This window comes from Emydura macquarii, unplaced genomic scaffold (assembly GCF_026122565.2).
Source record: "Emydura macquarii macquarii isolate MOO-44397 ecotype Brisbane River unplaced genomic scaffold, CSIRO-AGI_Emac_v2 contig_1692, whole genome shotgun sequence".
In the NCBI taxonomy this organism is placed as follows: domain Eukaryota; kingdom Metazoa; phylum Chordata; order Testudines; family Chelidae; genus Emydura; species Emydura macquarii.
The window spans coordinates 2,877,335-2,905,313 of record NW_027131829.1 but is presented as its reverse complement, the minus strand read 5'-3'; the positions used below and the strand labels follow the sequence as shown (position 1 = coordinate 2,905,313).

Here is a 27,979-nt window from a genome sequence, read left to right as displayed (position 1 = left end):
GGTTCTGGTTTAGCTTCAATCAACTCCTCATTGGCTGAACCTAAACTAAACTAACCCTGCTTCAAACCAAACTAGGTGCATCCACACTGGGCTTTTCACTGGTTTTAGTAAATTGGTTTAAAAACTAATTTCAGTTCAGTGGTTCCATTTTCATGTGGACTTGTGTAACAAGGGCAGCTCTGCCAGCCGGGGCTGGAACCCGGGGAGCTGTCGCTGACGCTGCCCTCCCCAGGGGTTTAAAGCCAAACTCCTCACCACTGACCGTAGGGCTGGGGAAGGGGACAGAGCCGCAGTCCCAGGATCTGGCTGCTCTAAGGATGCACAAGAGTCGTGCGAGGAGCAGCAGAAAGCCAGGCACAAAGTGAGAAAACGGCCACTCAAGCAGATGAGGTTTTAATTTTATACTGAACTGGTTCTGATGTGCCGCTCCAGGCAGGACGGGCAGCAATCCCAGGGGTCCCCATTGCAGCCCCTGGCCCCACGTGTGACGGACGGCTGGCATCAGGCTGGCCGGTTTGGAGGCTGTTTGATGGGATGGCAGGTGGCATGTTTCCAAGGTGAACGGGGACACGTTGGCCGAAGAAGGCGCTAAGAGTCCATGTCTCGGCTGTGGGGTGCAGCCCCCTTGAAGCCGGGGCTGGGGGGCAGGGCAGCTGGTACGGGGAGGAGCAGCGGCTGAGAAGGGGCCTGTCCATGCCTCCCACATCCCGGGGTGTCTGGCTGCCGGAGCGGTGCTCTTGGGATGGGTGGGGAAGGGGTCGCCCAGCACGGCCGGGCTTCAGCGGGAATTTCCCATCGTGTCAGTGTCAGGGGCTTTAAACAAACACAAACATGCCCTGAGACAGGGATCGAAATCCACACACACACCGCACACCTGTCAGAGTCCTGTACACATGGCCCCAGAATTCTGCCCACCCCACAAAGACTCTCCCCTCAGACACACCCCCCAGTCCTCCAGACAGATTCCCTTGTGCCCCACATCGACCCTTCCCCAAAGATGTCTCCCCACACATAGTCCTGCCACCTCCTGGGCCCAGCACAAAGGATTCTGGGGGAGTCGGAGGAGTGGGATCGCAGGTAAATGTGTGGGGTGCTGGAGGGGCAGGACACACCTGCTCTAGCCGTTCCGGCTGGGAGAGTCCCTGAGATAGCAGCTGCACCGTCCCACTCGCCTGATGGGCACAGGCTGCCGTGTCCCTCCCGCTGAGCACATCCCACCTACAAATCAGTCTCCCCGCATTATTGACCCCACGTAGCCCCGGACAGGCGCTGGGATCCTACCTTCCTGGCAGAGCAGGGAGCTGTGCAACTTCTCCTCCAGGATCCCCCCCGGCTGTCGGGAAGGAGCATCAGACAGAAGGTCAGGAGCAGGGACCGCGCACGTCACAGCCTGACAGGGCCTGCCAGGGCAGCCAGTGCCCCCAGCGCCCAGCCAGGGCAGGATCATCCTCTACAGCCCGTGCTGGGGGCTCGGGCACATCCCGCTCTCAGCGCCCAGCGATGGGGCTCCCCCTTCCCCGTGGAGACTGTTCTCAGCCCAGCAGATCTCGCGACTTCCTCCTCTGCACCGCGGAGCTTCCCTCTGCTCATTCCCCCGCCCCCTCGAACCGCTCCTGTGTCACTCCCGGCTGCCCCCCTGGGGTAACACCCGTCTCTGTCTGCCCCAGAGCTCTCCTGCCTTCCCCCTCATCTTGCTGTGGCGAGGCCGCATGTCGGGGCAGTGCAGCTCGGGGTCAGGGACGCAGACGGCGCGGGGCTGGGGGATTATTTTCTGTGGCAGGTCACAAGAATCATCATCTCTGCCTCCAGCCAGCGGGGGTGAGACCCGGGCACCCGATCTCCCTCCGCTCTGCCCAGATGGTGCCGACCAGACACTGACCTGGACCAGCAGGGGCTTTATCACGGTGTCCACTTGCCCCTGGGCCGGCACCACGGCCCGCTCGTTGCCGCACAGCTCCTTGGTGCGCAGAGCCTTCGTGCTGACGGTGACGTTCACCTCCCCTGCGGAGCAAGGCGGGAGACGCCCCCTTAGACAGCCCCAACACCCCTCCCCGCGGCAGAGAGACCCTGGGTAGGATACAGGACGGGAAGGGGGAGGAGAGAGGGTGGTGAAGGCAGAGAAAAGTAGAAAAGGAAAGAAAGAAAATGGGGGGAGAGAGAGCGAGAAAAGGGGAGGACAGAGAGAGAAGGCGGGGGGATGTTGATGGAGGGAAGCAGTGACTGTGTGAAATGACAAGTGTGGGGTAAGGGGATTCCCTGCTGGGGTGTCCTTCCCCCACCAGCCCTTCCCTTCCCCCCACTCCTCCCAGCACCGGCCCCAGCGCCCCTTACCCAGGCTGCTCGCCGTCACCTCCCACTGGAAGGTTTTCCCTTCGTCTGCACAGAGGCAGCTGGTGTAAGCGCCGTCCTCGCCCGCCTGCACCTGGAACTGCGCAGACTCCGCCAGCGTCACCCGCACCTGTGGTGCCCAACACAGGAGCCCCTTAGGGCTGTGGGGGACGCGCTCACACGTCCCTGCTCCAGGCCGAGACGTGCCCCTCTGGGGCTCAGGCCCCGCTCACCGCAATGTGCTGAGCCCAGTGCTCACACGGTTGCTGTGGAGCATTCGGGTCACATCCAGGGACTGCCGGGGCCACTCGTCGGCCTGCGTCACGGCCCAGCCCCTAGCCCCAGGTCACCGGCCCCAGCAGCTCAGCAGCTCAGCCCCGGGCGCCGCTCACCTTGATGCACTGCTGCAGGTAGTTGAAGACGGTGGCCTTTAGGGTGAAGGTCTCTCCCCGGACCACGGAGTACGGCAACGCCAGCTCCACAAAGAAGGGTTTGAAGGCCGTGATGGTGGTCGTGGGGGAGAGCCCAAAGCCCACCTCTGCCGTGCAGAACATCCCGGCTTTCCACTCCGTGATGGTGTCGGGCAGCGAGACTGGGACGTCCTTGGAGCCCCCCTCGCTGGGCGGGACGGACAAAAACAGAGCGTCAGACACACGGCCAACCCGTGGGAAGCACCTACGAGCACAGCCATCAGAGACGTCCCTGCCCGACCCTCCTCTGGGCTGGGACCGCTTGCACAGGTATAGACCAGTCCCAGACATCAGAGGAAGAGTTGTCGGTGCCCCCATCTCGTCCCCTCCTCCGCCCCACACCAGCTAGTGCAGGATCCTTCCCTGCCCCGAGCTCTCCGGCCTGGGTTCAATGTCCCACGCGATGGGGACCCCCCCTTCCATAGCCGGACACGTCTCCCTGTCAGAGTGTTATTGCTGGGAGTCAGCCTCAATCGCCCCTGCTCGGGATTCCCCGCCCCTCCCACTTACACCCCATGTGTCCCCCCATACTCGCTCCCTCGGTTCAAACCCCTCCCATGTTCTCAGCGCCACAGCTCCTGGGTGCTGCGTGTCAGGACCAGGGAATGGCTGGGGCGGGGTTGGGGAGAACCCTACTCTGGTAGCCATACGCAGGGTCACGGGGCTCCCAGGACTCCCAGTCCTCTCCCCCCTCTGTGGGTTTGTCACATCTGTAAAGAGACGAATCCTACAGCCCAGGGGCTTTTTATTCCCTGCTGCTGCGCTGGGTTCCTCTCTGCTGGCAGCAGGGTGCAGGACCCAGACCCACGCGGGCAGCCAGCCCTGCCCAGCAAGTGCGCCACGTCTGGGAGCCGCTGCCTCAGGGGGTCTGGCCTGGAGTCCGCTCCGTAGGGAAGGTTTGTGACAGCTCCTCACTCACCCCACGGGGACCAGGTCCCACAGCCAGGTCTCTGGGAAGTACACACGTGGCGCTGGCTCCTCCAGGATGCTGGGTTCTGGTGATGGCAGGACATTGCTCATTGGGTACCCTGCTTCCTCAGAAGAGGTCTCGTCTAGAAAAGATACAAAGGGGGCTGAGGGAACCCCACAGTGGGGGCAGATCCAGGCGATGATTCACATGTGTTTGCACTGGTCAAGTCTGGATTTTTTGGGACATTTCAGGGACTCAACATGGCAACCGTGACTGTGAACAAACCAAAAGCCTCTTCTGCTGAGAACTGACCCGTGCGTGACCTGAGTGGGGAGCAGCCAGTGGCAGGGCTCGGGTTTGGGGGGTCCGGCTGGGGGTGCCCTAGGGGCAGCACACACCAGTGGGCTCAGCATGTGGGTGGGAGCCAGGGACGCCTGCGCTCAGTCCCAGCGTTGCCCCTGAGCAGCGTCAATCCTACGTTGCACTGCCAGAGCCCGTCACACACACACGCTGGCCAGGCAGGTAGAATCGTTAGCCACACTCAGCAGCTGGCAAATGGGAGCCTAGCGCGGCTCAGGGCATTTCTACTGCAACCACCGACCACGAGGGGCATTGCAGGGCCCATGTGATCGCCTCCATGACCAGCCAGCCTGACTCACATCCCAGGGCAGCGTGTGGGGCTGGCGCTAGAAACGCCGTCATTGTCCGAGTGAAGCGAGTGGGTCTGGGCTGGAGTCGCCGAGAGACAGGCAGGGAGCCTGGCGATGCCACGGTCACCCCACGTGGCGCAGTGTGATTAGAATGGGCATCGGGGTGGTGCCCGCAGGAGGCTGGGCTCCGTCTCCCCAACAGGCAGGTGCAGGCCCAGGCTCGAAGCCGCCAGTGGAAGGGGAGGAGCAGAGCTGAATGGGACGGGTCAGATGATCACGTCTGCCCAGCTCCCGCTGAGAACAACGGCAAAACCCCCCATCCCTGCCCCACTGAGAACAATGGAACTGCCAAGGGCAGAGTCAGAGCCAGGATCCGAACCCAGGTCCCAGGCCTGGCCCATGAGCCCCTGGGGACCGTCTCCTGTGAGAGGGCGTTTGGAATTGCTGATCAAGAGGGATGGCAGCTCCTGGCCCCACTGCCATGGTGAGGTGAATGCAGAGCCCGGCGCGCCAGCTGCGTCTCTCATACCATTACAATAAAATGAGTCTCTGGGTTCACAGGGCTTCCTGGTGTACGTGTTGGTAAGAAGTTTCAAAGCCGCATCCTGGGAGAGAAAGAAGACGAGAAAAAAGCATGAGGAGCAGGAAAAGACTGAGACGAGGGCCGTGCCCAGCACCATACAACTGGCTTAGCAAAGGGGGAGAGTCAGTATTTTATATACGGGGAAACAGAGGCACAGGGTCACAGAGGTCAGAGATGGGAAAGACCCATCGGCTCCTCTCTCCACCCACTCGACCCACTGGATCGGAGGCTGGGACACTAGGCTGGAGTCAGGACACCTGGTTTCTGTTCCTTCCTTCAGCACCGACCTGCTGGGTGACCCTGGGCCGGTCCCATCTCCCCTCTTCCGCCCCCTCCCTTTGCCTGCTCAGACTGGGAGCTCTTGGGGGCAGGGGCCGTCTCTTACTCCGTGTGTTAAATGCCCCCAAATGCCCTTAGCACAGACTGAAGGTCGCCCAGCGGTGCCCTGTGCCCTGCCAGGCTGAGGAGTGCACCCAGCCCTGAACTGCTGAGCACCAGGCAATGAAGAGTTAAGGTTTGTGCCACACCCAGCACGGCCTCAGCCCTGCCCGGGAGCCGGCCCTGCCCGCTGGAAGGAGCCCGGAGCTCGCGCCATGGGAAGTGGACGTGAAGAATGACTAGGAGAAGGTGCCTTGGGTGTGTGATCTCGGTCTCGGCAAAACTTCCAGAAGGAGCCGCCGCAGAACAGAGGCAATGTGCACAACTCAGCCTGAAACCTGCCACGGGTGGGGCTTGAACTCACAGCACGAGGGTGCCCCAGCGATTCACAGGCCACAGCCTGTCACCTGGCACCCCTCAGGGACTGTGACACCAGCCTGCCTGCAAACCCGCTGGCTTCCACAGCGCCCAGCCTGGCCACACATGCGCATTTCACTCTCCGCAGCTCGGGTCGCCCGACCTCAGGTCTGAGCTTTCCCCGTACTGACGTTTGGGATATTGCCCCGGGGTGGGTGGGGCCAGGCTCTAGCTGAGATAATCCCCAGCAGCTGAGATCGGTCTGGGAGAGTCAGAGCCAGAGCTGGAGCCCCCAGTGTGGGCAAGAAGCAGGGTAAGAGCCGGGTGAGTGTGTAACCCCGTTTTGTGAGGGGGGCTCGATCTTGGGACGCCCCTGCTCACATGACCCCACTCGTGGCCCACTCACCCTGCTGTGAGGCAGAGACAATTTCAGGACAATCCCAGTCAGCCTGTGCAGTTCAGAGCGCTGCGAATACTGCGCTCGTACACCTCTGCTGCCAGCCCCGCCTGCAACATCCCTGTGCCCGGGAGTGGGGGGGCTGGGGCACCCCTGCTCTCCGCATACGCCAGGGGATCTGTCCCAGGACCAATCCCCACCCCCACCCTGCGCCCCGCCGATTCTAGAAGCTGCGGGTCTGTTCACTACAGACGCAGAGCGAGGTCTGCAAAGGGGGACGTGGGCTCCCAACTCTTGTTAACTTCAGTTCCTGAACCCCCTGCTCCCATCCCCCCACCTGCCCCTCCACTCCCATACCCCACCTGCCCCTCCTTGCCCCCTTTGCACATTTCACTCAGGTGCCTTCCTCCTCCTCCTCCTCCAGGCTGCCTGGTAGGGGCAGGGGTGCAGTGGGCGCGCTGGAGGCACCGTCTCCGGGGGCTCCGTTTCCGCACCCAGAGCCGCCGTAGCTCCCGCTGGCTGGGAGCAGCAATTTCAGGAAAACCAGCTCAGGCCCTGCAGCCCCGGACTGGAGCAGGCTCAGTCGCCGGGGGGAAGGTGCGCGCAGGCTGGTCGGCACCTGGCCGGGGATGGAGCCTGCTCGGTGCAGAGGGATTCCTCGGAGAATAACGCAGCCAACTCCAAGCCCTGCTGGCCTGTGGGCACGGCCGCTTCCAGGGCTTCCCAGTCAGCCAAAGGGGGCTGAATTTCACAGGGAAGGCAAAGGGCACCTCCCTGACCCCCGGCGACCTCCCGGCCAAGGGTCTAGTCTCTGCTCCGAGGAAGGGAGCTTCTTAATCAGTTGATTTTATCGTGGTCAAATGGGTGTTTTTCCCTCCTCCCCGGCTGAGCAACTGCTGAGCTGTTTTAGCTGAAACGTCTCAGAAAGTTCAGCCTGAGGCAGACGCCTGGCTCGGGACATTTCACACCCAACCGTTTCTGTCTGAGAAAGTGACAAGAACTGAAAACTTGTAACTTGTAACGGGAAGTGCCAGGCACCCGTAACTGGAGATGGCGCTGCCAGCCCCGCCTGTAACATCCCAGTGCCCCGGAGTGGGCGGGGTGGGGTATGGCTGCTCTCTGGATATGCCAGGGGATCTGTCCCAGGGCCCGGGCCGTGTCTGGAGGTGGCTGGTGAGGTGTATCCCAGGCCTGAGTTTGCTAGGAGCCTCCCTGGGGACCATTAGAGCCGGCCAGAGCGTTAGGCTGGGACATCGCCCCTGGGTGCCAGCAGCCCTGGGTACATCGGAGCCATTTTAGTCCTTGCAGGCTACAAAGCAGCGTGAGATACGGCCAGGGGTGACCTACCTTAAACAGGCTGAAGGGGTCACTCGGATGTGGAGTCCAGCTGCTAGTCCACCTGCGCTGCCTGGGAGGAACGGTTGGGATAACTATGCTGTGTAAGTGAGGGGGTGGAAGGCCGCCCACACAACGTTCGTTGGGTGCGGCGGGATATTCTTCTTGCAGAAAATGGGGGAGCAAGTTATAGACCTAAAGATAAACACAGACAACGTCAGCCACGAAACCGAGTCACGAGAGGGACCCGCGGGACCCAATGGGACCCAACGCACTAGGAGAACCTGTGGGGGGAAGGGCAGGTGCCCCCTCTCTCTGTGGGGCTCTTAGCACCCCCTCCCCCACTCTGTCTGGATCACGGGGATCCTTGTTGGGGCTGCCCTAGGGCGGCAGCACACAGGGACGTGTGGGTCACCCCTGGCCCACTGAGTCCTGTCCCTGCTGCCCCACGGCGCTTGGGAGGCTTCACTGGCCGTGTGCAGAGCCCGGGAGCCGCTGACGGCAGCGCCAGCGCCAGGCCGAGTGCGATTCCTTCTCACCACCCAGGCAGGGCCAACCCTGGGTCCCGGGGGAAGCTGGAGCCTCCCACAATGCACCTGGCCAGCTGTCCATGCTGTACGTGGGGAGCAGGAAATTCTCCTGCCCCTGCCCCGGGGCTAGCTCTGCCCTGGGGAGCGAGCTCCGCTTCCCGGCCACTATCTCAGCTCTGAGCTCCCTGTTCCCAGCCAGAGCCGGGTGGGGGTACTGGGTGGGGGTGCCGGGAGGGGGCACTGCAAGGGCTGATGGGAGAACAGGCAAGGCAAGCGGGGACCCCACAGAGCTCGGGGGTGTCAAGTGCCATGGGAGCAGCCCTGAGGTCGGGGAGAGGTGGCCTGGACGGCCCATCCCCCAGCGGCTCTGCACTGCCCCTGCCTGTGTGGGGGGGACTCATCAGGGGGCCGGGCGAGCGGCCGAGCTGCTCTGGACTCACCGTGTCCACGCTGAGCTCGGCCTCGGGCTTCATGAGCAGCACGCTCTGATCCACGGCGCGGACGGCGCACAGGGACCCGGGGGCAGCCTGCACCCGCAGCTGCAGCTCTGAGCCCGGCAGGGCCCGGTCCTGCGAGAAGGCCAGCTTCACCTGCGGGGGCACAGGGCGTCACGTGGGGGAGACCCCAGGGGAGGAGGAGACAGTCCCGGGCAGGGGCAGGGGCAGGGCCCAGCTGTGGGCACCCAGGTCGTTCTGGCCCAGGCCCCGCTGACGGAAGGGCTGGTGCTTTGGGAGTCGGTGCTGGGGGCTGGAGGGGGGAGTTGAGGCAGCCCAGGCTCATTCAGTGCCCCCGTGGGGCGGCTCATGGGGCTGCAGTTGTTTCTAGACACGCCGGGCAGCGTGCATGGTGTGGGGAGATGGGGCAGCAACAACCCTGGCGCTGCTGTAAGGCCGGGGAAGGGAGGGGCCGAGGGCACCAGCGATGCCCCTAGTCAGGGCTCCAGCTGTGGGGCAGGGAGCGATTCCCCCCAGAGGCTCCTCTGCCCCGAGCCCCGGCTCACCTTGTTTGGGAGGCACTTGGCCACGCGCAGCAGGGCGCTGTCGGCAGCCATCTCTCCGTCGGGCAGCACCGTGTAACCCAGCACCTTGGCAGTGGGCGCCAGGTCGGCGCCGACGGGCAGCTCCACAGAGAAGGAGCCCTTCAGCCCTAGGGAGCGTGGGAAACACACAGGGGACGTCAGGGCCAGCCGGCAGAGCCCCTCCCCCAGCCCGGCCCCTGCCCAGGGGCTCAATCCCCCCTCACCTCTGCACAGACCCTCCCCCGCCACCTACCAGCCCCCGCTCTGAGGTCCAGCCCCTTCTGGAGGGTCCTGGCGATGGCTCTCTTGGCCACGACCTGCGGAGGAGGAGACGGAGTCACGGAGCTGACGCTCTCGGGGGTTGAGAAACGCCAACGTGGGGATGCCCACGCAGGAGTCAGGGCAAGGTGCAGCCTCTCCCCACATGCACTGAGCCCGCAGAGGTGGGGTGGGTGGGGGGAGGACATTCAGACACCAGCAGCCTGGGGCTGGAGTGGACCCAGCGCCCCTTGGGGGGAAAGTTCTCTATCCCGGTGCCCAGCCCCCTGGGGTAGCCAGCCCTGGATTTGGGGCCAGACTGGACCCAGAACCTCCTCGTGGGGAAAGGGGAGATGCCACGTCCTGATCTAGCCCAGCCCTTGTCGGTCACAGGGACCTTCTGTTCCCTGATGGTCTGTCTTGGCTCACAAGATGGATTGCGCACGCACGCACACACACACACACACACACGCACATGCACACACACACGCACACACACTTTAGTCTCCCAGGGTGGGGCTCACCAGGAAGATGAAATCCAGGCTCTCGGACCCGTTCCCCAGCGACTCTCTAGCAAAGATGTAATCCACCTGCAGCTGCTGGGCCCGGTCGCAGGGCAGCTCCCCTCCCAGCGAGCGGATCTTCAGGAAATTCTGACTCTTGGAGTAGAAGGGGTTCAGGTAACGGCAAAAACTCCACTGTATGCAATAGTCGCACTCATCCACAGAGCTGGGATCCTCCTTCGGGAACCGCCCCTGTGGGACGCAGAGAGCGATGGGGATCGCCGGGGGCAGGCGCCCGGCACAGGACAGGAAAGCTGCCGGGCAGGGCGGGCTCTGATGCTGCTGACTGAGCTCGCCCTCAAGGCCCCGCGCCCTGCGTCCGTCAGAGGGACGACGGAAAGCCCCAGGGGTTCGAATGGGGCAGCCACAGCGGCAATGCAGCCCCTGAGCTGCTGGGCCCAGCGCTGGTGCCTCATACACAGGGCGAAGGTGCCAGGGCAGCCCGCAGGGGGCGACCGTCCTAGCCTAACCCCACCAGTAACATTAAGGTGAAGACAAGTGGGGCACTGAGATGCCGTTTGTGACACCCACTGGTGGCTCTGTTGGTGGGTTCTGCCCCTTCCCCACCCGGCGTCCGTCCTGCTATTCAGCCTGAAGGCTCTTTGGGGCAGGGATGGTTTGTGTGTACAGCACCTAGCACAATGGGGCCATGATCCTGGCTGCTCCTTAGGTACTACCGAAATAAACATCATAAATCACAGAAACAAGAATAGAGGCAGGAGAGCAGGGTCCCCTCTGGGGCTCGGATCCCGTCACTACCTCAAGAGAGACCTTCCCGGTCCAGCCGGAGGTGTCCAGCTCGAAGGAGGCTCTGCCAGACTCGTCCGTCAGGAAGGTCTGTTTCTTCCGAACGTCTCCATAGGAAACAAAGAGCTTCAGCTTCTCATTCTTCAGCCCAGAGCCGTCTGCCGCCTTCAGGAGCATCTGCGCCGAGAGAGAAAGGGGGAGACGCACAACTCTGGGGTGCGGCCTCCTGGGAGAGGGCAGGCCTGGAACAGCCGGGGTCCTGGAGGTCAGGACTGAGTGGTGTAGGCAAAGCTGGGATGGAGCAGGCACAGGACTGGAAGAGCTGAGTGTGCTGGGGCCAGGATTGGGGGACACCAGGGGAGCTGGGATGGGTACGGGGACAGGACTGGAATAGCCGTGGTTGCTGGGGTGAGCACTGAGGGTTGCTGGTAATCTCATTACCTTGCCAGTGTAGGGGATCCCAGTCTTGTAGATAGCATCAGCTTCCTCAAAGGTCACAGTAAGGATTTCAGGCACAATGGTGCAGCTCTTGGTCCCGTTGAGCTCCACGCCTAGCAGAGAGGGAGGGATGATAGGAGGAAGGTGTCTGGAATAACCTGAGTTCAGGCTGCGGCCTGCATCCCACTGCTGATTTCCCTCCATAACAAGCCGCCCAGCTGTTTCTCACCTCTCTAGTGTGGGCCTGGAGGGCGCAATTCTGGGGAGGATTTGGAAGGTTAAACGGGGGCCAGAGAAGGATTTTCCTGGGGAATCTGGAAACTAGAAAATTTAGATTCACCTTCCCATGGGGCTCAATCCCAAACCAGCCCCGTGACATTGGCTGGTAGGGTCTCCTGGCTCTGTGGCCCTTTTCCCAGCAGAGGGCTCTTTACTGAATGGCCCCAGAGCCGGCCCCGCTCACAGGCCCCTCAGCACAGGGGCGTGCCCCAAGAAAGGCTGTTTTCAGCAGGGCCAAGGGACCCGTTGCCGTTCTGGACCTGCTCTCCTCCAGCCACTTCATCCCTGAGATCAGCACATGTTGGGGAAGGTTTTAGCCACCCCACGGTTGAAACTTTCAGACAAATGGGAGGCGGCTGCTCTGGAGATCAGGTTCTTATGGATTAAAGGTGAAGTTATCTAGGTTCGTTGCTCAGCGATTAGCACTTGCAGTGACTCAGGACCCAGCGACACAGGCTGGCCCTTCTCTGCAGTCTGTGCCAGCTCAGTCAAAACCCAGAGATCACCCGCGGGAGGGTGTTTAGCCGTTGTGGGAAGGTTCCTCTGAGAGGAGGTGGTGGGGCCCACAATCAGTTCATTTTCATGTCAGTATAAAGCCACCTGGCATTAAAAGTGATAATGATAATCACCGAGGGCGGCTCATGGCCACGCAGCTCCTGGGCTGGGAAGCGTCGCGCTGTCCTGCACCAGGAGACGTCACTGAGTACAACGAGCCACTCTGTCCATTGCCCGGCGTCCTGGGACCTCCCAGGAGGGACCATGGCTCACAGCGCAGTCCCTGTGTGATATACATTGCTGTGCTGTGACAGGCCTGAGCCAACATGGCACAGATTGGAACTGCAGAGCCGCGCCCTGATGGGTTGTGATGTTAATTCAGTTCCAAGAGACCTCTCTGTACGCGACAGGTGATGGGAGATGCCAGACAATAACACCTCCCCACACACACACAGTGGAGTCGTAGTGGGACACATCAACACAGCAGGGTGAGATCTCACAAGGATCCCCACACCCAGCCCCCACCTCCAGAGTTTAGCAATGAGCTCAGGCTGGGAAGCCAAGCCGACTGCGCGACCAGGGAACCGCTGCAGCAACTGGTCTATCCAGAAGCAAGTGAGTGTCTTCCTGGGAGGGGCACATCCAGCTGGAGAGTGTCTACCTGACTCGGTCTGGGTGGTTTTATTATGTGCGCTGGAGTCCCACCTCCCGTGGTCCCAGATCAGACCAGTGCCCATCGAGCCCGGCATCCTGCCTCCTGTGGTACCAGATCAGATCATTGGCCCAGAGTCCCGTCTCTCACAATAGCTGATGCCGCATGTTGTGCATTTTATGTCCTGCCACCTTGCCATAGCTAACAGAGCTAGACTATTGTAGGACAGCTCAGCCATTCTGTCTGCTCTTACAGTAGCTGAATAAGGCCCTGTCTGTATTTGTTTACATCTCTGTGTCCCTGGCTGCTGGTTCTCTCTGAGTGCAAGTCACTTCCAAAGATCCAAACACAACACCGCACACATCAGAGGAAGGTGGCTGTGCCCGGCTGTACCTGAGGCAGGGGAATCCCTGCCAGATCCTGGCTGGGAGCAGCCTCCAACAGAGCAGCGAAGCAGATGAGAAGCTCGTCATGTCAGCTAATGTGAAAGATGGGCCCCACCAGAACCCCGGCTGTGAGCAGCCCCAGCTGTGGGAAGTTCGGCTCTGGGTCCAGATCTGAGCTCACACGAGGGCTCGGTTACTGAGAGGGGCCAAAGTGGACCCCAAATCCTAACCCCCTGGGCACATCTCTATAGCAGCTGAGCTAGAAACGACATTATCACATGTGCAACAGAGACCCCTCTGCCTCCGGGGGATCACTGTCCTGGGCCGTGTGTACAAGTGCTCAGTAGCGTATTACAGGCTGGGTCAAACCTCCCTGAGGCTGGTGCAGTAAAGACAGCCTTAAACACACTTCAGCTGCTTTACATCAGCCCCTTTAACAAAGGCACATGCGACTCTGCCCAGGAATTACAACTAGCTGGGTGGAGGCTTTGTTGGCTAATCGGTTTTGGGGTAAGGGTGGGGTGGGGGTGCGCAGATAGGGAAGGAAGCTGCAGACACAGCCTGGACAAGCCCTGTGGCCCTGACAGAAGCCTAGAGGGAGGGTTTCTGAGCTTTGGGGCTGCCATCAAGGATCCTGTCTTCTGTTGTTTGGCTCCTCCTGTGTTCAGGGAAACAGGACTTTGCACTTTCTTGGTAAATAAACAAAACTGCATCAAAGACTCTGCCTCCACCTGCCCTTTCACCTGCTCCCTAGAACAGCCTGCAACCCCCCCACCCAATTTTGGCTCTCTGCATGGCTGAAAAATGCATGTTTGTGTTTGCGTTCAATAGTGCATGTGTGTGCATAGGGCTGCACGCATCAGTGTGTATCTGAGGATGAGGGCGTGTGTCTGTGGATGCCTGTGCAAGGGAGTACGAGTTGGGTCCCACCTGTTCCCTCCTCCACTAGCGACGCCTGGAGACACATCATGTAGCCAGAGTGATACAGGTTGAATGGAGCTGTCCCCACCTCTCTGGAGAAGCAGCCGTTCCTCTCAGTCTAGAGGGAGAGAATCACAGTCTGGTTAGCAGCAGCCAGGCCCGGCATGTGTCAGCTCAGCAGGTCTCTAATGGCTGGGTCTGGTTAGTACTTGGAGGGGAGACACTCAAAGGAAGCCTGGGATGAAAGCAGCAGTGGGGGACGCTCTGGTCTTGCAGTCAGCCCTGACTGCGGTGTCCCAGCGTGGTGCTAGGGGCGCTGTGCGGCTGGAGCTGCTGTCGTTGGAGGAGCTGCGAAAGGAGGCCCTGGCCACTCGTGCCCATCCCAGCCGAGTGATATTTACTGTCTCAGTATCTATCCCTTTCCTGGTGGTGCCCAGCGTTCTGTTCACTACATTGACGCTGCCGCGCACTGAGCGGATGTGTTCAGAGAACTGCCCACAGTGACGCCAAGATCTCTGTCCTGAGCGTAACGGCTAATTTAGACCCGCCATGTTGTAGGTACGGCCGGGATTACGTTTTCCAATGTGCACTGCTTTGTAGGTACCAACATGGACTTTCACCTGCCGTTTGGTTGCCCAGACTCATGAGCTGTATGTGCCCGCGCTGGCCCAGCAACCGAAGGGGAGCACAGGCACTGCCAGGCCGGCCATTGCTGGTTGGCAGCCTCGACGCAGATGGGAAGGTAACAGGACGGAGAAGCAGAGGGGCAGGGCGGGGCGGCACCAGCAGAGGAAGCAGGCCTGGAGGCTAAGGACACTTCAGAGCATGGCTTTGCTCTCTGCCCATGCTGGGTAATCCTGGCTAATAGACACTGCTAACAGCTAATACCATCTGGTCTCAGTGACTTATTACTTTTTAGTTTATCCATTTTCTCCAAACCTCTGGGACAGAATGTACTGCTGTGTTCACACCCTACACACCACTGTAATAACTTTAGTACAAGGCAAGTCTTGTAAGGTGTCATCTGAAAACTTATAATTTGCTGGTCGGTATCATCCTGACAAAATAAGTGTGACAGCATTGTATGTTCAATTGTAAGATTACCCTGTGTAATGTTACGAACACTTGTTCCAAACCCACAGTGCTGGCCAGATTAGCAAATAGGTCTGTGCTAAACAAAAGGAGGTGTGTTCTGCTACATTTGCATTTAAGCATTTATTGTACTCTGGGAGAAGGGGTGCTGACCTAGAGGGCTCGGGCAGTCAGACTGCTGAAAGCATGTGGTGAGAAACTTTGCTTGGATCTGCTATAGTTTGTGACGTTAGCTGTTAGTAAATGTCTTCTCTTTATTTTTCTTGTAACATTTCTGACTTTTATGCCTTACTACTTGTACTCATTTAAATCTCTTTCTTTGTAGTTAATAACCTTGTTTGATAGTTTTATCCAATCCAGTGTGTTTCAACTGAAATGCCTGGAAAACCCCATTTGGGTTATCCAGTTGTCCTCTCAAAGGAATAACAGACTGAATATAACTTGTATTGTCCAGAAGAGAAATGGGCAGTATAAGATACACATGTCTGGGGGGAAATCTAGGACCGGGGGTGTATTGGGGTCACCCTGCAACATAACCAAGGATGGTGAGAGCTGGAATATAACCCACCCGTGGCTGGCAGGCTGCAGTTACACACAGACACTCAGGGTGTGACCCGCATGCTGGAGGCTGTTTGTGAGTGGCCCAGGTGGCAGCTACTGCAGCAAAGCATCGTAAGACACCCAAGGTTGCAGGGCAGGGGTGACAGTCCCACACTACTCTGGATTGTGCCCTGGTGTGTCACAATCTCCTCAACTGACGCCTCAATCTGGGACAGTTCCTCAGATTTGTCACCTAGAAAGAATGGCTCAGGTGTGGAAACATCGGACACAGATGCTGCAGTGAAGACTGATGCAGAGAATTCATTTAGCTTCTCTACACCAGCCTTGTCTTCGCTGAGTTCTCCTTCAGCACAAATCCTGCCGTGCTTTCCAGCCAGCATGGTGTTAACCCTGCAAAGCTCATGATGCAATTGCGTGATAGGCCACATCTACCGTCAATTCAAGACTTGTTTGATCCATAGAATCTTAGAATCATAGGGTTGGAAGGGACCTCAGGAGGTATCTAGTCCAACCCCCTGCTCAAAGCAGGACTAACCTCAGCTAAATAATCCCAGCCAGGGTTTTATCAACCCGCAGCTTAAAAACCTCTAAAGATGGAGATTCCACCACCTCCCTAGGTAACCCATTCCAGTGCTTCACCACCCTCCTAGGGAAAAACTTTTTCCTAATGTCCAACCTAGACCTTCCCCCCTGCAACTTGAGACCGTTGCTCCTTGTTCTGTCATCTGCCACCACCGAGAACAGCCTAGCTCCATCCTTCCTGGAACCCCCTTCAGGTAGTTAAAGGCTGCTATCAAATCCTCCCTCATTCTTCTCTTCTGCAGACTAAACAAGCCTAGTTCCCTCAGCCTCTCCTCATAAGTCTTGTGCTCCAGCCCCCCAATCATTTTTGTTGGCCTCCGTTGGGCTCTCTCCAACTTGTCCACATCCTTTTTGTAGTGGGGGGCCCAAAACTGGACACAATACTCCAAATGCGGCCTCACCAGTGCCGAATAGAGGGGAATAATCACTTCCCATGACCTGCTGGCAATGCCCCTCCTAATGCAGCCCGATATGCTATTAGCCTTCTTGACAACCAGGGCACACTGCTGACTCATATCCAGCTTTTTATCCACTGTTACCCCCAGGTCTTTTTCTGCAGAACTGCTGCCTAGCTCGTCGGTCCCCAGTCTGTAGCTGTGCATCGGATTCTTCCTTCCTAAGTGCAGGACTCTGCACTTGTCCTTGTTGAACCTCATCAGATTTATTTTGGTCCAATCCTCCAGTTTGTTTAGGTCCTTCTGTATCCTATCCCTACCTTCCAGGGTATCTACCACTCCCCCTAGCTTAGTGTCATCTGCAAACTTGCTGAGGGTGCTATCTACCCCATCCTCCAGATCATTAATGAAAATGTTGAATAAAACCGGCCCCAGGACCAACCCCTGGGGCACTCCGCTTGTGACCGCATGGTTGTCTGCCCTCACGGCGCCCATTGTGGATAAGTTTACCAGGTGAGGGATTTACGGTAGAGGACACGTGGTGCGCTTCATGGTCCTCAGAGAAAGTAACAGATAATTATTGTGACTCGGACCCCATTCAGTGTCAACCCAGGTTTGATTTACCACCAAGGCAATGGAGCCTGCTGAACCGGTTTCGTACCAGACATGGAACTGGTGCTGCAGTGGAATTTCGGTGGCATTTTAGATAGTCCAGTGCGTCAATGTGGGTGGCCACAAACCATGACACAGATTGCTGAGAACTGCAAAATGACTCAGCTTCCTGGAGGTCTTCGTGCCTTGAACATCGATGATAAGAACGCTGTGGCTTGGCTGGGATTGCGTACGCCAAATAAATCTGCTTCCCTACATTTCCTGTGCCTTTGCAACGGAATGGTAAATTGCATTATACAGATCAGCCTCTAGGTGCCACCATGTGTAACATACTTAAGGTCACAACAGCCATTCCTGGCAGTGGCAGGGCACTGAAGAGCTCAACGGGGAATTTGGTGATACTGGGCTTTGGAAAGAGATCCAGTAGAAACAACCTTGAGAGGCAACGCTGACCCATACAGTGTACAAACACCTCTACCTGACGGAGCTTGGAAGAGACCAGATGGAGATTCATGCAGATTCAGACAACATCGTTACCTGGTCATCAGGGGCTATTTTTCCAGAGAAGTAGAAATAATGTACTTGAGAGACATATTGCAGTGTTCTCGGGAAACTGAAGTGCATTTTGCCCACTTTGATATTCCAGCACAGCTAGTGACGGAGAATGGGCCAAAATTCACTGCAGCAGAATTTAAGTTACTTCAGACAAAGTACGATCATATTCCCAGCAGCTCACGTTACCCACACACACACACGGAGAGGTTGAGAGAGCTCTATGGACAGCCAAGAAAATCCTACAGCAGGAAAATCCATTCTTTGCTCCTCTGACCTACAGGTCAACATCAACAGCAGCTCCTGGGTATAGCCCAGCACAATTCCTGGTGGGACGGCAACTCACAACTACTGTAGTGACGTTGGAAGAGAACCTTTCTCCAAAGTGGCCAGACTTGAAGAGAGAACCAAATCGGATAAAGAGGCAAAAAGAGCTTACAAACACTTTTATAACCAAAGTCATTTAGTGAGAGAACTTCTGAGTATAGAACCTAGTGACCATGTCTTGTCAAACTGGGTGGAGAAAAAGGATGGACAACTCCAGCTGTTAGAAAGAAAAGGAATTTGGTGCCCAGATGACATGTGACTGAGACTGACAGAGGAGAGCGAACAGAAACAATTCATATCCACCGCTGGTTCCTCACAAAGAATAATCAATAGTGTAACTCTACAGCTGGCAGATGCAGAACCAGAAGATGACTCGGCGATTCCAAACCAACCACAGCCAGTCATTGCGGCTGATGGACAGCCTGAGGAACAAATGGTTATGCACTTGGGTTGTGTAATTAGAAAACCAGTTCAATTCAGAGCCACTTAATAGACTGATCTGTACTGAACTTTAAGATAATGTGACAGAGGCGCCGTTGTCATCATGAATAGATTGGATTATGAACAGGAGGCTGCCAAACAACTCTGCAACACCACATTCTACAAGCCACTACCATCCGATCCCACTGAAGAATACCAAAAGAAACTAAAACATCTACTTAATAAACTCCCTAAAGAAACACAGGAACAAATCTACACATACACACCCCCTGCGCCCCGACCAGGGTTATTCTATCTACTACCCAAGATCCACAAACCTGGGAATCCTGGACACCCCATCATCTCAGGCACTGGCACTCACACAGCAGGACTGTCAGGTTATATGGACTCTCTCCTCAAGCCCTATGCCACCAGCACTCCTAGCTATCTTCATGATACCACTGACTTCCTGAGAAACTACAACCCATCAATGATCTCCCAGAAAACACCATCCTAGCCACTATGGATGTAGAAGCTCTACACCAACATTCCACACAAAGATGGATTTCAAGCCATCAAAAAAACTTTCCCCGATGATCATATGTCACACCTCACAGCTGAACTTTGTCCTGACCCACAACTACTTCAGATTTGGAGACAATCTATACCTCCACTTCAGTGGCACAGCTATGGGCACCCGCATGGCCCCACAGTATGACAACATTTTTATGGCTGACCTAGAACAACACTTCCTCAAAACTGGTCCCCTGACACCTCTTCTTTACCTACGCTACATTGATGACATTTTCATCATCTGGACCCCCGGGAAAGAGTCCCTCGAAGATTTTCACTGGGATTTTAATAATTTCCATCCCACTCGCAACCTCAGCCTGGACCAGTCCACACAAGAAATCCACTTCCTGGACACTCCAATACAAATAAAGGATGGGCACATTAATACCTCCCTATACCGAAAACTAACTGACTGCAATACATATCTTCATGCCTCCAGCTTTCACCCTGGACACATTACATGATCCATTGTCTACAGCCAAGCCCTAAGATACAATCAGATTTGCTCCGATCCCTCAGACAGAGACAAACACCTACAGGATCTCTATGAAACATTCCTAAAACTTCAATACCCACCTGGAGAGGTGAAGAAACAAATTGACAGAGCCAGGTGGGTACCCAGAAGTCACCTACTACAGGACAGACCCAACAAAGAAAAAAGCAAAACCCCATCGGTCATCACCTACAGTCCCCAGCTGAAATCTCTCCAACACGTCATTAAGGATCTACAACCTATCCTAGCAGATGATCCGTCTCTCACTCAGGCAGTGGTCGACAGACCCATCCTGGCTTACAGACAGCCCCCCAACCTGAAGCAAATACTCACCAGCAACCATACACCATACAAAAAATCCAACCCAGGAGCCTATCCCTGCAACAAACCCTGCTGTCAGCTCTGCCCACACATCGACTCTAATGACAACATCACTGGTCCTAACCACATCAATCAGACCATAAGGGGCTCATTCACCTGTACATCCACTAATGTTATATATGCCATCATGTGCCAGCAATGCCCCTCTGCCAGACTGGACTATCACTATGCAAAAGGATAATTTGACACAAATCAGACATAAAAAAACAACATCCATATGTAGTAAGAAGTGAGAGCTTAAGGCCTGTAAAACAGGCTAAGGCCTAAATGGAAAAAGCCAAGTGAACAGAAGTATAAGGGGTCACTCAAGTTAACTGAAACTGGCATAGGAAAGTGCTGATTCTGCAAGGTTGTAAGACTGCCAAAATATTACTAAAATATGTAGTAGGTATAAGAGGTACCAAGATACTAACTCTCTGAAATGACACTTTTGGGTAAAAATGATACATGGAGTGGCGGTGCCCAAATCGGCCAATCAACAGAAAAAGGTGGTATTAGACTACGTCAGGAGGGTGGCAACTACCTACATGAAAGGAGGCAGAATGAAAGTGTATGTAACAGTGTATAAAAGAGGGTGTCAGAGGGAATACCGGCGTCCGGTCTAGGGGATAACGGAAAGTCCCGCCGTTGGGCTGAGACCATTGTAACGCCACCAATGTGAAACTGACCCAGAAATACTCTAAGTCACTTCTCATTGTGCCGCATGCAATAAACCTGGCCTGGGTGCCTTCGTTGCTCAGCTAATCCGTGGTCGTGTCAACTCATTTGATTGTGAGAGCCGTCTCAGTTTCCTGCACAGAGCTGGGACAGCATCTACACAGGGGAACAGGCACGCAGCCTACACTGATAAACATCGATAACCAACACACCAATTACCACACCATAAACCACTGGGAGAACACTTTAATCTCCCTGGGCACACTGTCACTGACCTGAAAGTTGCTGTACTTCTCCAAAAAAACTACAAAAACAGACTTCAAAGAGAAACTGCTGAGTTAGAAATGATCGGCAAACTTGACACATTCAAACTGGGTTTAAACAGAGACTTGGAATGGCTCTTTCATTACAAGAGGTAAATTGCTTTGCTCACCCATTCTCACCTCCTACTCAATGATGTCATTAGACCTCAAGTACCCGGCTTTCATCCACCTCCCTCATTGTTCTCTATGCACTTGTATATGTATATGACGCTCCTATGTTTCTCATTTCTACCTCTGCATCTGATGAAGTGAGCTGAGCCTCACGAAAGTTTATGCCTGCTAAAATTAAATTTGTTAGTCTTTAAAGGGCCACAAAACTCTCGTTGTTTTTAGTGTAAATACTGTGAATGGTGGGAATGTAGAACTGAAAGGGGGAGACGGAAAGGATTGTTAAAACGTATTATATGGTTCATCCCTTATGAGGTGAGATGTGTAATATATTTAACCTCACAACAGCCATTCCTGGCAGGGCACCAAAGTGTCTTATGGTGACCACATCTCCGCTGTATCTCTACACCGTGGGAGCTCTGTAGCCAGTCCATATCTGCTACAGAAGCCTGACCCTCTGGGTGCAGCCCTGCAACCTGCTGTGCACACGGGACACATCACAGCAGGTTCGTGGGATCCTTTAATCTTCTCCCCATCCTGAAGAGTTGCTGCTGTGCACTGCTGGACAGCTGCCCCCAGCCCCCACCCCAGCTGAGGAACCCCTAGGGATCCAGGGCCTGATTCACCTGCACTGATGCCAGTTTTACACCAGTTCCTCTCCACAGTCATCACTGGGGTCACTCCTGATTTACCCCATTGACAGTGAGAGCCGGATCAGGCCCCCACTCTGCAAAATGCTTTGAAACCCTGGGAGCACAAAATATACCAGAGGAATGTACAGCATCATCACAGCAAGTCCCAGCGCCCCCCTTTGGCATCCAGCAGCATGCCACATACGCCCGCCCTGCCCAGGCGCACTCACCTGGCCAGTGAGCTCTATGCACAGTTTCTCATTTGGGTTATAATCCAACCAGATATATGAGGAGTGGTGTTGCCGACACAGGCTGGCCTGGACTCTCCCCAGGACGGGCTTCCCATAGGCGTATCTGTTTAGCAGAGGGGTGGGAAAGGGTAAGTGTGAAGTGAGGAGGGCCGATGCTCACAGGGGGCTCCCATGTGGGGGTGGCTGGTGGTTTGGGAGGGAGTGTGAGCCCCAGGGCTGAGCACGTGGCAGGCAGGGGCAGGCTCAGGCCCAGGGTGGTGTCAGGCCCCCTTCACTGGCTGGCAGGGCTAGGTTCACACTCACCGGCCGCACACTCGCAGAGAGATCGTCTCATCCAGCACCATCACCCTGGGGGGCAGCTCGACGGTCACTTCGAACTTGGGCAGCACTGGGGGCAGAGAGGGACAGGGTGAAATGGACCCACAGCCCCGGCTCGGGAGTCTTGTTGTGACTCTCAGGACAGTTGGCAGCTTTGGGGCATCTCCTCACCCCTGCAGCAACCCTGCCCAAGTGGCTGCCATGGCGACGACTAACAATGGCCTGGAGGCCGGCAGCGCCGGCGATCACATGGCCATCGCTTCCCATCAGCCCCTGGGGCAGGACGAGGCTGCTCGGTGCCATGGGAACAGCTGGGCCTGCGCTGGGCAGGGGCCATGGGGCAGAGGGGCGGGAGGGCAGGGCAGCCCCCAGGCCGTGGATTGGTCAGGGAACAAGCAGCTGACCCCACCCGGAGACCCCTGCTTGGCCTGGGGGCAGGGCTAGTCCATCCTCGCCACGCCCAGACTCAGCTCCTCAGCGCCCCGTGGCCCTGGTGACGGGCGCTGGGCAGGGCCAGGGCTGTGGGGAACAGCATCCCCACCTCGGCCAGTGCCCGGCTCCGCCCGGCCGGGCCCTCCGGGGAGACGTGGGATGGTCCGGCCTTTAACCGTCCTCCAGCCCCGCCTGCAAGTGCTGATTGGCTGCCTTCCCCACTGCCCCGCCTCCTGTGGGAAGAGCAGCCAATCAGCTGCTGAAGGAGCAGGCAGAGCTCTCCCCCTCCCCTCAGGAGCCAAAGGAGCTTTTGGGAAGGGGAGGGGGGAGAGGGACCAGCTAAAACCATGAACACGGGGGAGGGGGGAGCTGAGAGAGCCCAGCACCTCAGGTTGGCTCTGTCCCCCGTGATCCCTGCTCCCCCCAGGAGGGGCACAGAGCCTCTGCCTATGGCTGCACCAGGCACAGAGTCAGTGCTGGTGTAGCAGGGGGCAGTTGGGGAGTTCGGGGGAGGGTGTCTGGGGGAGCAGGGGCAGTTGAGGGGTTCGGGGGAGGGTGTCTGGCCCCCAGGAGGCGCAGGGTTTGCAGGCAGGCGTCAACTGCGCATTGGGACCTAGCGGTGCTGACCTGAGGCCTCCCCCAGGGCCCCGGCGCCGTGCGTTTCTAGCCGTTCCTCGCTTTCCCTGCTCACACCCACCTTAGCCGACCCCGGCAGGGCTGTCGGACCAGAGCAGCCGAAAGCTCAGCTCAGCTCAGTGCCCTCTGCGCTGCCTCCGATGCCCTGCCGAGCGCGCAGCATCGCTCGTTGAATTCTGTTCAGTGCATTTTCCGTCGAAGACTCAGACCGAAAACTGACTGGACACAATCAACTATTCCCACCGGCAATGGGTTTCCAGAGGAGCCGGCACCTCGCAGGGAATTTCCCAAGGGGCCCACAAATGAGAAAAGGCTGAAAGTCACTGCAGTGGGGCAGCGACAGGGAACGGGCGGGGGGCAGGGAGACTGAATTCCCCCTCCAGTGCCCTGTGCTGGGAGCAGTGGGCACGGGGTGGCTGAGGCCCGGGAGAGTTTGGGGCCGGCTGGGACAGTCCCAAGGCTCTGAGCTCCCAGGGACGCTCTGACAGGGCCCCACGGACACATCACCCCAAAGAGACTCATGAATCCCCTCCTGCCCCGAGCACCGCTGCGCACCGTAATCCTCCACGCTGAACGAGTGTCTCGTCCTCTTCATGTTGATCACGTACATCCCCAGGGCCGGCTCTGTAGACAGCGGCAGGGACAGCTCCACGATGCCCTGCTGCGGAGTCACATCTCGCCACTGGGCGATGCGGTTCCCGCTGGGATCCTGGCACACGGACACGCCCTGCTCAGCCTCTGCCCCCCACAGACGGCTCCTCCCGTCAGCCCCGAGTGCGCCTCCTGCTGCTAACGGGGGCTGGATCAACAGCCAGGGGCTCAAATCCTTCTCTTTATCCCTGGAGCAGGTACCACCGGGCAGCCACTGGGCAAGTTCCCCACACGGTGCCCCTGCCAGCGCCCCTCAGCCCTGACCTGAGGGCATCACCTCTGGGGAGGGACAATCTCCTACAGGCACTTCATCAGCCTGGACACAGCCCAGGGAACAGGCCGTAGGGACCGTTTCCATCTCAGCTCTAGCCCTCTGGGGTAATGTTCCCTGTCCCCTCCCCTTTGCAGCCTCCCCAAACCTCCACCCTTCCCCTCTGCCCCTGCAGCTACCAGAGACCTTCCCTCCCCTTCCCCCATCCGGGGTCCCCAGGGAGCTCCCCGCTGAGTTCCCCTGGCCTGACCCAGACTTCGGGGGCTGGGAACATTCAGGACGAGCGACTCTGGAAGGGATCCCAGCCCGGCACAAACCCTCCTGCCCGCCCGGACAGACAGCCCCAGACTCTGCAAACTCAGGGTGGGGAGGGCGTAACCCGACAGCACAAATGTCCCCTCCCTGCCCCATGTGGCCCAGCCCAGCAATGCCCTGGGCTCTGGGAACCTTTGCACCCCACAGCAGGGCCCAGGGGGCTAGGGCTGGATTTGCCAGACACTGTGATCACAGCCCAGACTCCTCTGGGCTGCCCCCCACTGAACACCCCCCGGTGCCCTTGAAGGAGCCAGACAGGAAGAGGAGGAGGCTGGATTGGGACAGACTGACCTGCAGGGTCACCAGGGGCAGCTGCAAAGCAAACAGACAGGAGAGGGCTTGGTTAGAGGGGCAGGAAACACCCCACAGTGCCCAGGCGTCTGCCTGTGACCTGCCCAGGCCGGGTGTGTGTGGGGCCGTGGGGGATCATACGGGCAGCAGCAGGGGTGACCGAGAGCAGGGAGATGACGGGGAGCCCACAGCCCTGCCCACGCCGGGACCGTGAAGCTGCAGCTCTCGCCCCTCCCTGCGACGGTGGATACAGGCGGTGGGTGCGGGTCTGTCCGTGGAGGAGCAGGGCCGAGCTGCTGGTGTCTCGCCAATGCACAGTCTGAGGGCCGGGGCTGCGCTGCAGCCAGTGGCCATGCCAGGGGGCGGGGGGAGCTGTAAATCTGGGTGTGCCCAGTGGGCCTGCCTCTGCCACCCTCACTCAGAGGCCCGGCAGTGCCAGGCTGAAGGTGCTAATGAGGGTCATCCCGGGGCGGGGCCTTGCACCCAGAGACACGCACAGACTGCATTCGAGCCAGGCCCAGTGGGTGCCCAGCGCCCGCTGCCAGGTCAGCGAAGGTGCAATCAACCCCCCTGTGCAGTAACGAGACTGCAGACACGTGAGGCCACTGCCCAGGGCACCAGGCTGCGAACCCAAGGCTCAGCCCCAGCTACAGCCGAGCCAGACGTGCACCCGGCTCTTTTAGCTAGCGCAAGCCCTGATATCGCCAGGCTGCCAGCCCGCCCGGGAGACTCGCCCACAGCAGCCGCGCAGACCAGGGGGGCCACTGAGGCACTCCCAGACACCAGCCTGTCTGGTACTTCCAGGAATGTCTGAGTCCGTCTGTCCGTGTGCAGTGTCCGTGAGGAGTCCATGTGGTGTGACCTTGCACACACGGTGAGTGTGAGTTCACGCTGGTGGGGGCAGAGCGACGCGCTCTTCCAAATGGCAGCCCCCGTCTGACACCAGACAACAGCATGGGCTGGATGGGGGCAAACCCCCAAAAAGAGACCGTCCGATTTCACACTGGACGCGTGGCCTCCTGGGTAGACAGAGCGACCGAGTTCAGTGCCCCAGGGCCTGTTACCTGCCCCCAGCCCCGCCCCTGCGCTCACCTTCCTGCTGCTGGGAACGAAGTCTTTGTCCAGACGGACGATTCGAAACTTCACTGCAAAGGAGCAGACGCAGAGGCAGGGATCAGCCCCGGCTGCGTTTGCCCGAGTGAATTCCCAGCTGGGGACGCAGCCCGCTGGACGCCCTGGGCTCTGCGGCCTCTGTGAACCCACAGAATGGTCCAGGCTGGGCAGCGCGGCCCAAGCTTCCCCAGGTTGCCCTCTGCCAACGTGCCGCAGCCCTGCTCTGGGCGGCTGGAGGGGAGCTCAGCCTCCCGGGCCCAGCCAGCCCCCGTCTCCCAGCTGAGGCTGCCAGAGGAGGACGATCGATGCCCCTGCAGCGCCTGTGCCGTCACCGAGGATGGGCTGAGACCCCCACTTCAGTCCATACAGGCCCCAAACAGGCTCAGTCTTTGGTTCTCCTTCCCGCTTGGGCCGGGTGCAGCTGGGGACCTCGTAGTGAGAGTCCCATACCCACTGCTGGGCCCCGTCCTGTCCCCAGAGCCCGGGAGTCCATCCCAAGGGCCTGGGCCCCTCAAAACCCCTCCAGCAGCTCCTGCCCTCTCACCTGTCTGTCCCGGCTTGTAGACGGCCTTGTCTGTCTGCACAAAGGTCCCGGGCTCCAGCGCCCGCACCAGCACTTTCTTCTGCTCAGAGAATTGCAGGGAATCTCCCCGGATGGAGACGTGCAGCTCTGCGACTTCCTGCTTCCCCCCGGACGGGGCCGGGACCTGCACACGGGAAACCCCTGCAAGGTCAGAGCGGCTGGAACGGGCTGGTTGTGGGGCAGACCCGCTATCGTGCGCGGGGGGGGCAGTGGTGTTTACGAGTCACCGTCCCAACCCCCCCAGACACAGGAACCCCCCCGCCCAGGGGACTGTGAATGGGAGGGAGCATGGACAAGGGACGCTCGATGGAGCTGGAAGCCAAGGCGCCCTCTGTCCCTGTACCCGTCCCGTCCCGGCTCCCTCCTGGTCTCATTGCTGAGGGCCGCTCTCGAGGGCTGCGGCTGCAGCTGCCCAGTGAGTGAGCAGCTCCCTGCGCACGGCCAGTCCCCTGAGCCCTCCTGTGCCCGGCCTGCGGCTGGGCTGGGGCTGCAGACCCAGCGCTGAAGGACGCCGTGCCCATGGCAGTGCCCCGGGCCGTGCTGGCGGCTGCGGGCAGCTCACCTGGAAGCGCACGTTCTCGTGCAGACGGGGCCCCTGGACCTCTCTCTCCAGCAGGGTGATGGCGCTGGTCCCATTCCCCCTCTCCAGCCGCACGCTCACCCGGACGGTCTCGTTGAGGGCGCTGAGATGAACTGACACCGTCCCCGTGTGCGGGTGGTAGAGCTCGGCTGGGCTCACCACCACGTAATGCCTGGGGAGGGAAGCACGGGGGGGAAGGGATGGGATGGGACAGCCCAGAGGGTCGGGGGTGACTCCGATCTCTGAGTGTCCCTCCTGCCGGGGACAGAGCTGGGTCGAAGGTGCTGGAGGCTGATTCTTTTCCCTCCCCCCAGGGCAGGGACAGGACAAGCCCCCGCAGCTCCTGCTCCTCCCCCCGCCCCAGCCCTAGACCCAGCCTGCCTGCTGTGGATCTTGGGGAGCCCCCGGGGCGCAGGGAGGAGCTCAGTCCCCATCCAGTCCGGGCCTCTCGGCTGCTCGGCCTGCCCAGAGGGGACAGCTGGGGCGCTGAGAGTGAGCAGAGAGCCCTGTGCCTGGCGGGGGGTGGCTGGTTAGTCTGTGGCTGTTCTGAGCCCCTGAGCATTTGCAGCCAGTAACCGGCTTAGAGAAACCCCAGCCCCACCCTCAGCCCATTCTGCACCCCGGCCTTCGCCTGCTCACGCAGGATCCATTCATCGGCTTTTGCACCTTCCGGCCACTCCCTGGTTCTGGCTGAGACGTTTGTTTAACACACTCCGTTGCTCTATAATTTTATTCTATTTCAATGGTGCCTGGAGCCAAGCCCAGACTGGGCCTCATCGTGTTGGGGCGTCCAGACACGGAGCCAGAGACAGGCTGTGGCTGAGGAGGTTCCAAGCTGACAGGGGCCGTCGGCCACAGAGGATTCTTAGCCCCTGGTCCACAGGGCAGCTGAGGCTCAGAGAGGGTCAGTGTCTGGCCCAGTGCGCACAGGACGTTTGTAGCAGAGCTGGGCACTGCCCCAGATCTCCTGTGCCCCAAACCATGGCCTTAACTACAGAGCCGCCCCCCCCAGCCATCCCGCGCCAACCGCCACAGACAGACAGACAGACACGGACAGGGCTTACGGCTCTGCAGACGTCCCAGCTGTGAGGTGCAGGAGGAGGAGCAGGCAGGCCGGGGTCACTGGGGTCCCCAT

At 58.6% G+C, this 27,979-nt stretch overlaps 1 protein-coding gene across 1 annotated transcript; it reads right to left on the bottom strand.

Annotated features, from left to right (window-relative positions):
• Positions 1-434: 434 nt before the first annotated feature.
• On the bottom strand, positions 435-27,979 carry LOC137158512 (alpha-2-macroglobulin-like protein 1). Its single transcript, XM_067556299.1, has 23 exons — positions 27,909-27,979; positions 26,827-27,016; positions 26,226-26,388; positions 25,661-25,713; positions 24,569-24,589; positions 23,596-23,749; positions 21,958-22,042; positions 21,634-21,757; positions 13,705-13,813; positions 10,966-11,075; positions 10,537-10,701; positions 9,739-9,969; positions 9,210-9,273; positions 8,939-9,084; positions 8,379-8,528; positions 7,421-7,603; positions 4,888-4,963; positions 3,718-3,850; positions 2,721-2,946; positions 2,332-2,458; positions 1,880-2,001; positions 1,282-1,333; positions 435-813 (listed from the first exon to the last, which is right to left on the bottom strand). Exons 1-23 carry the CDS (start codon positions 27,977-27,979, stop codon positions 779-781), a joined length of 2,790 nt encoding a protein of 929 aa, XP_067412400.1. The 3' UTR covers positions 435-778.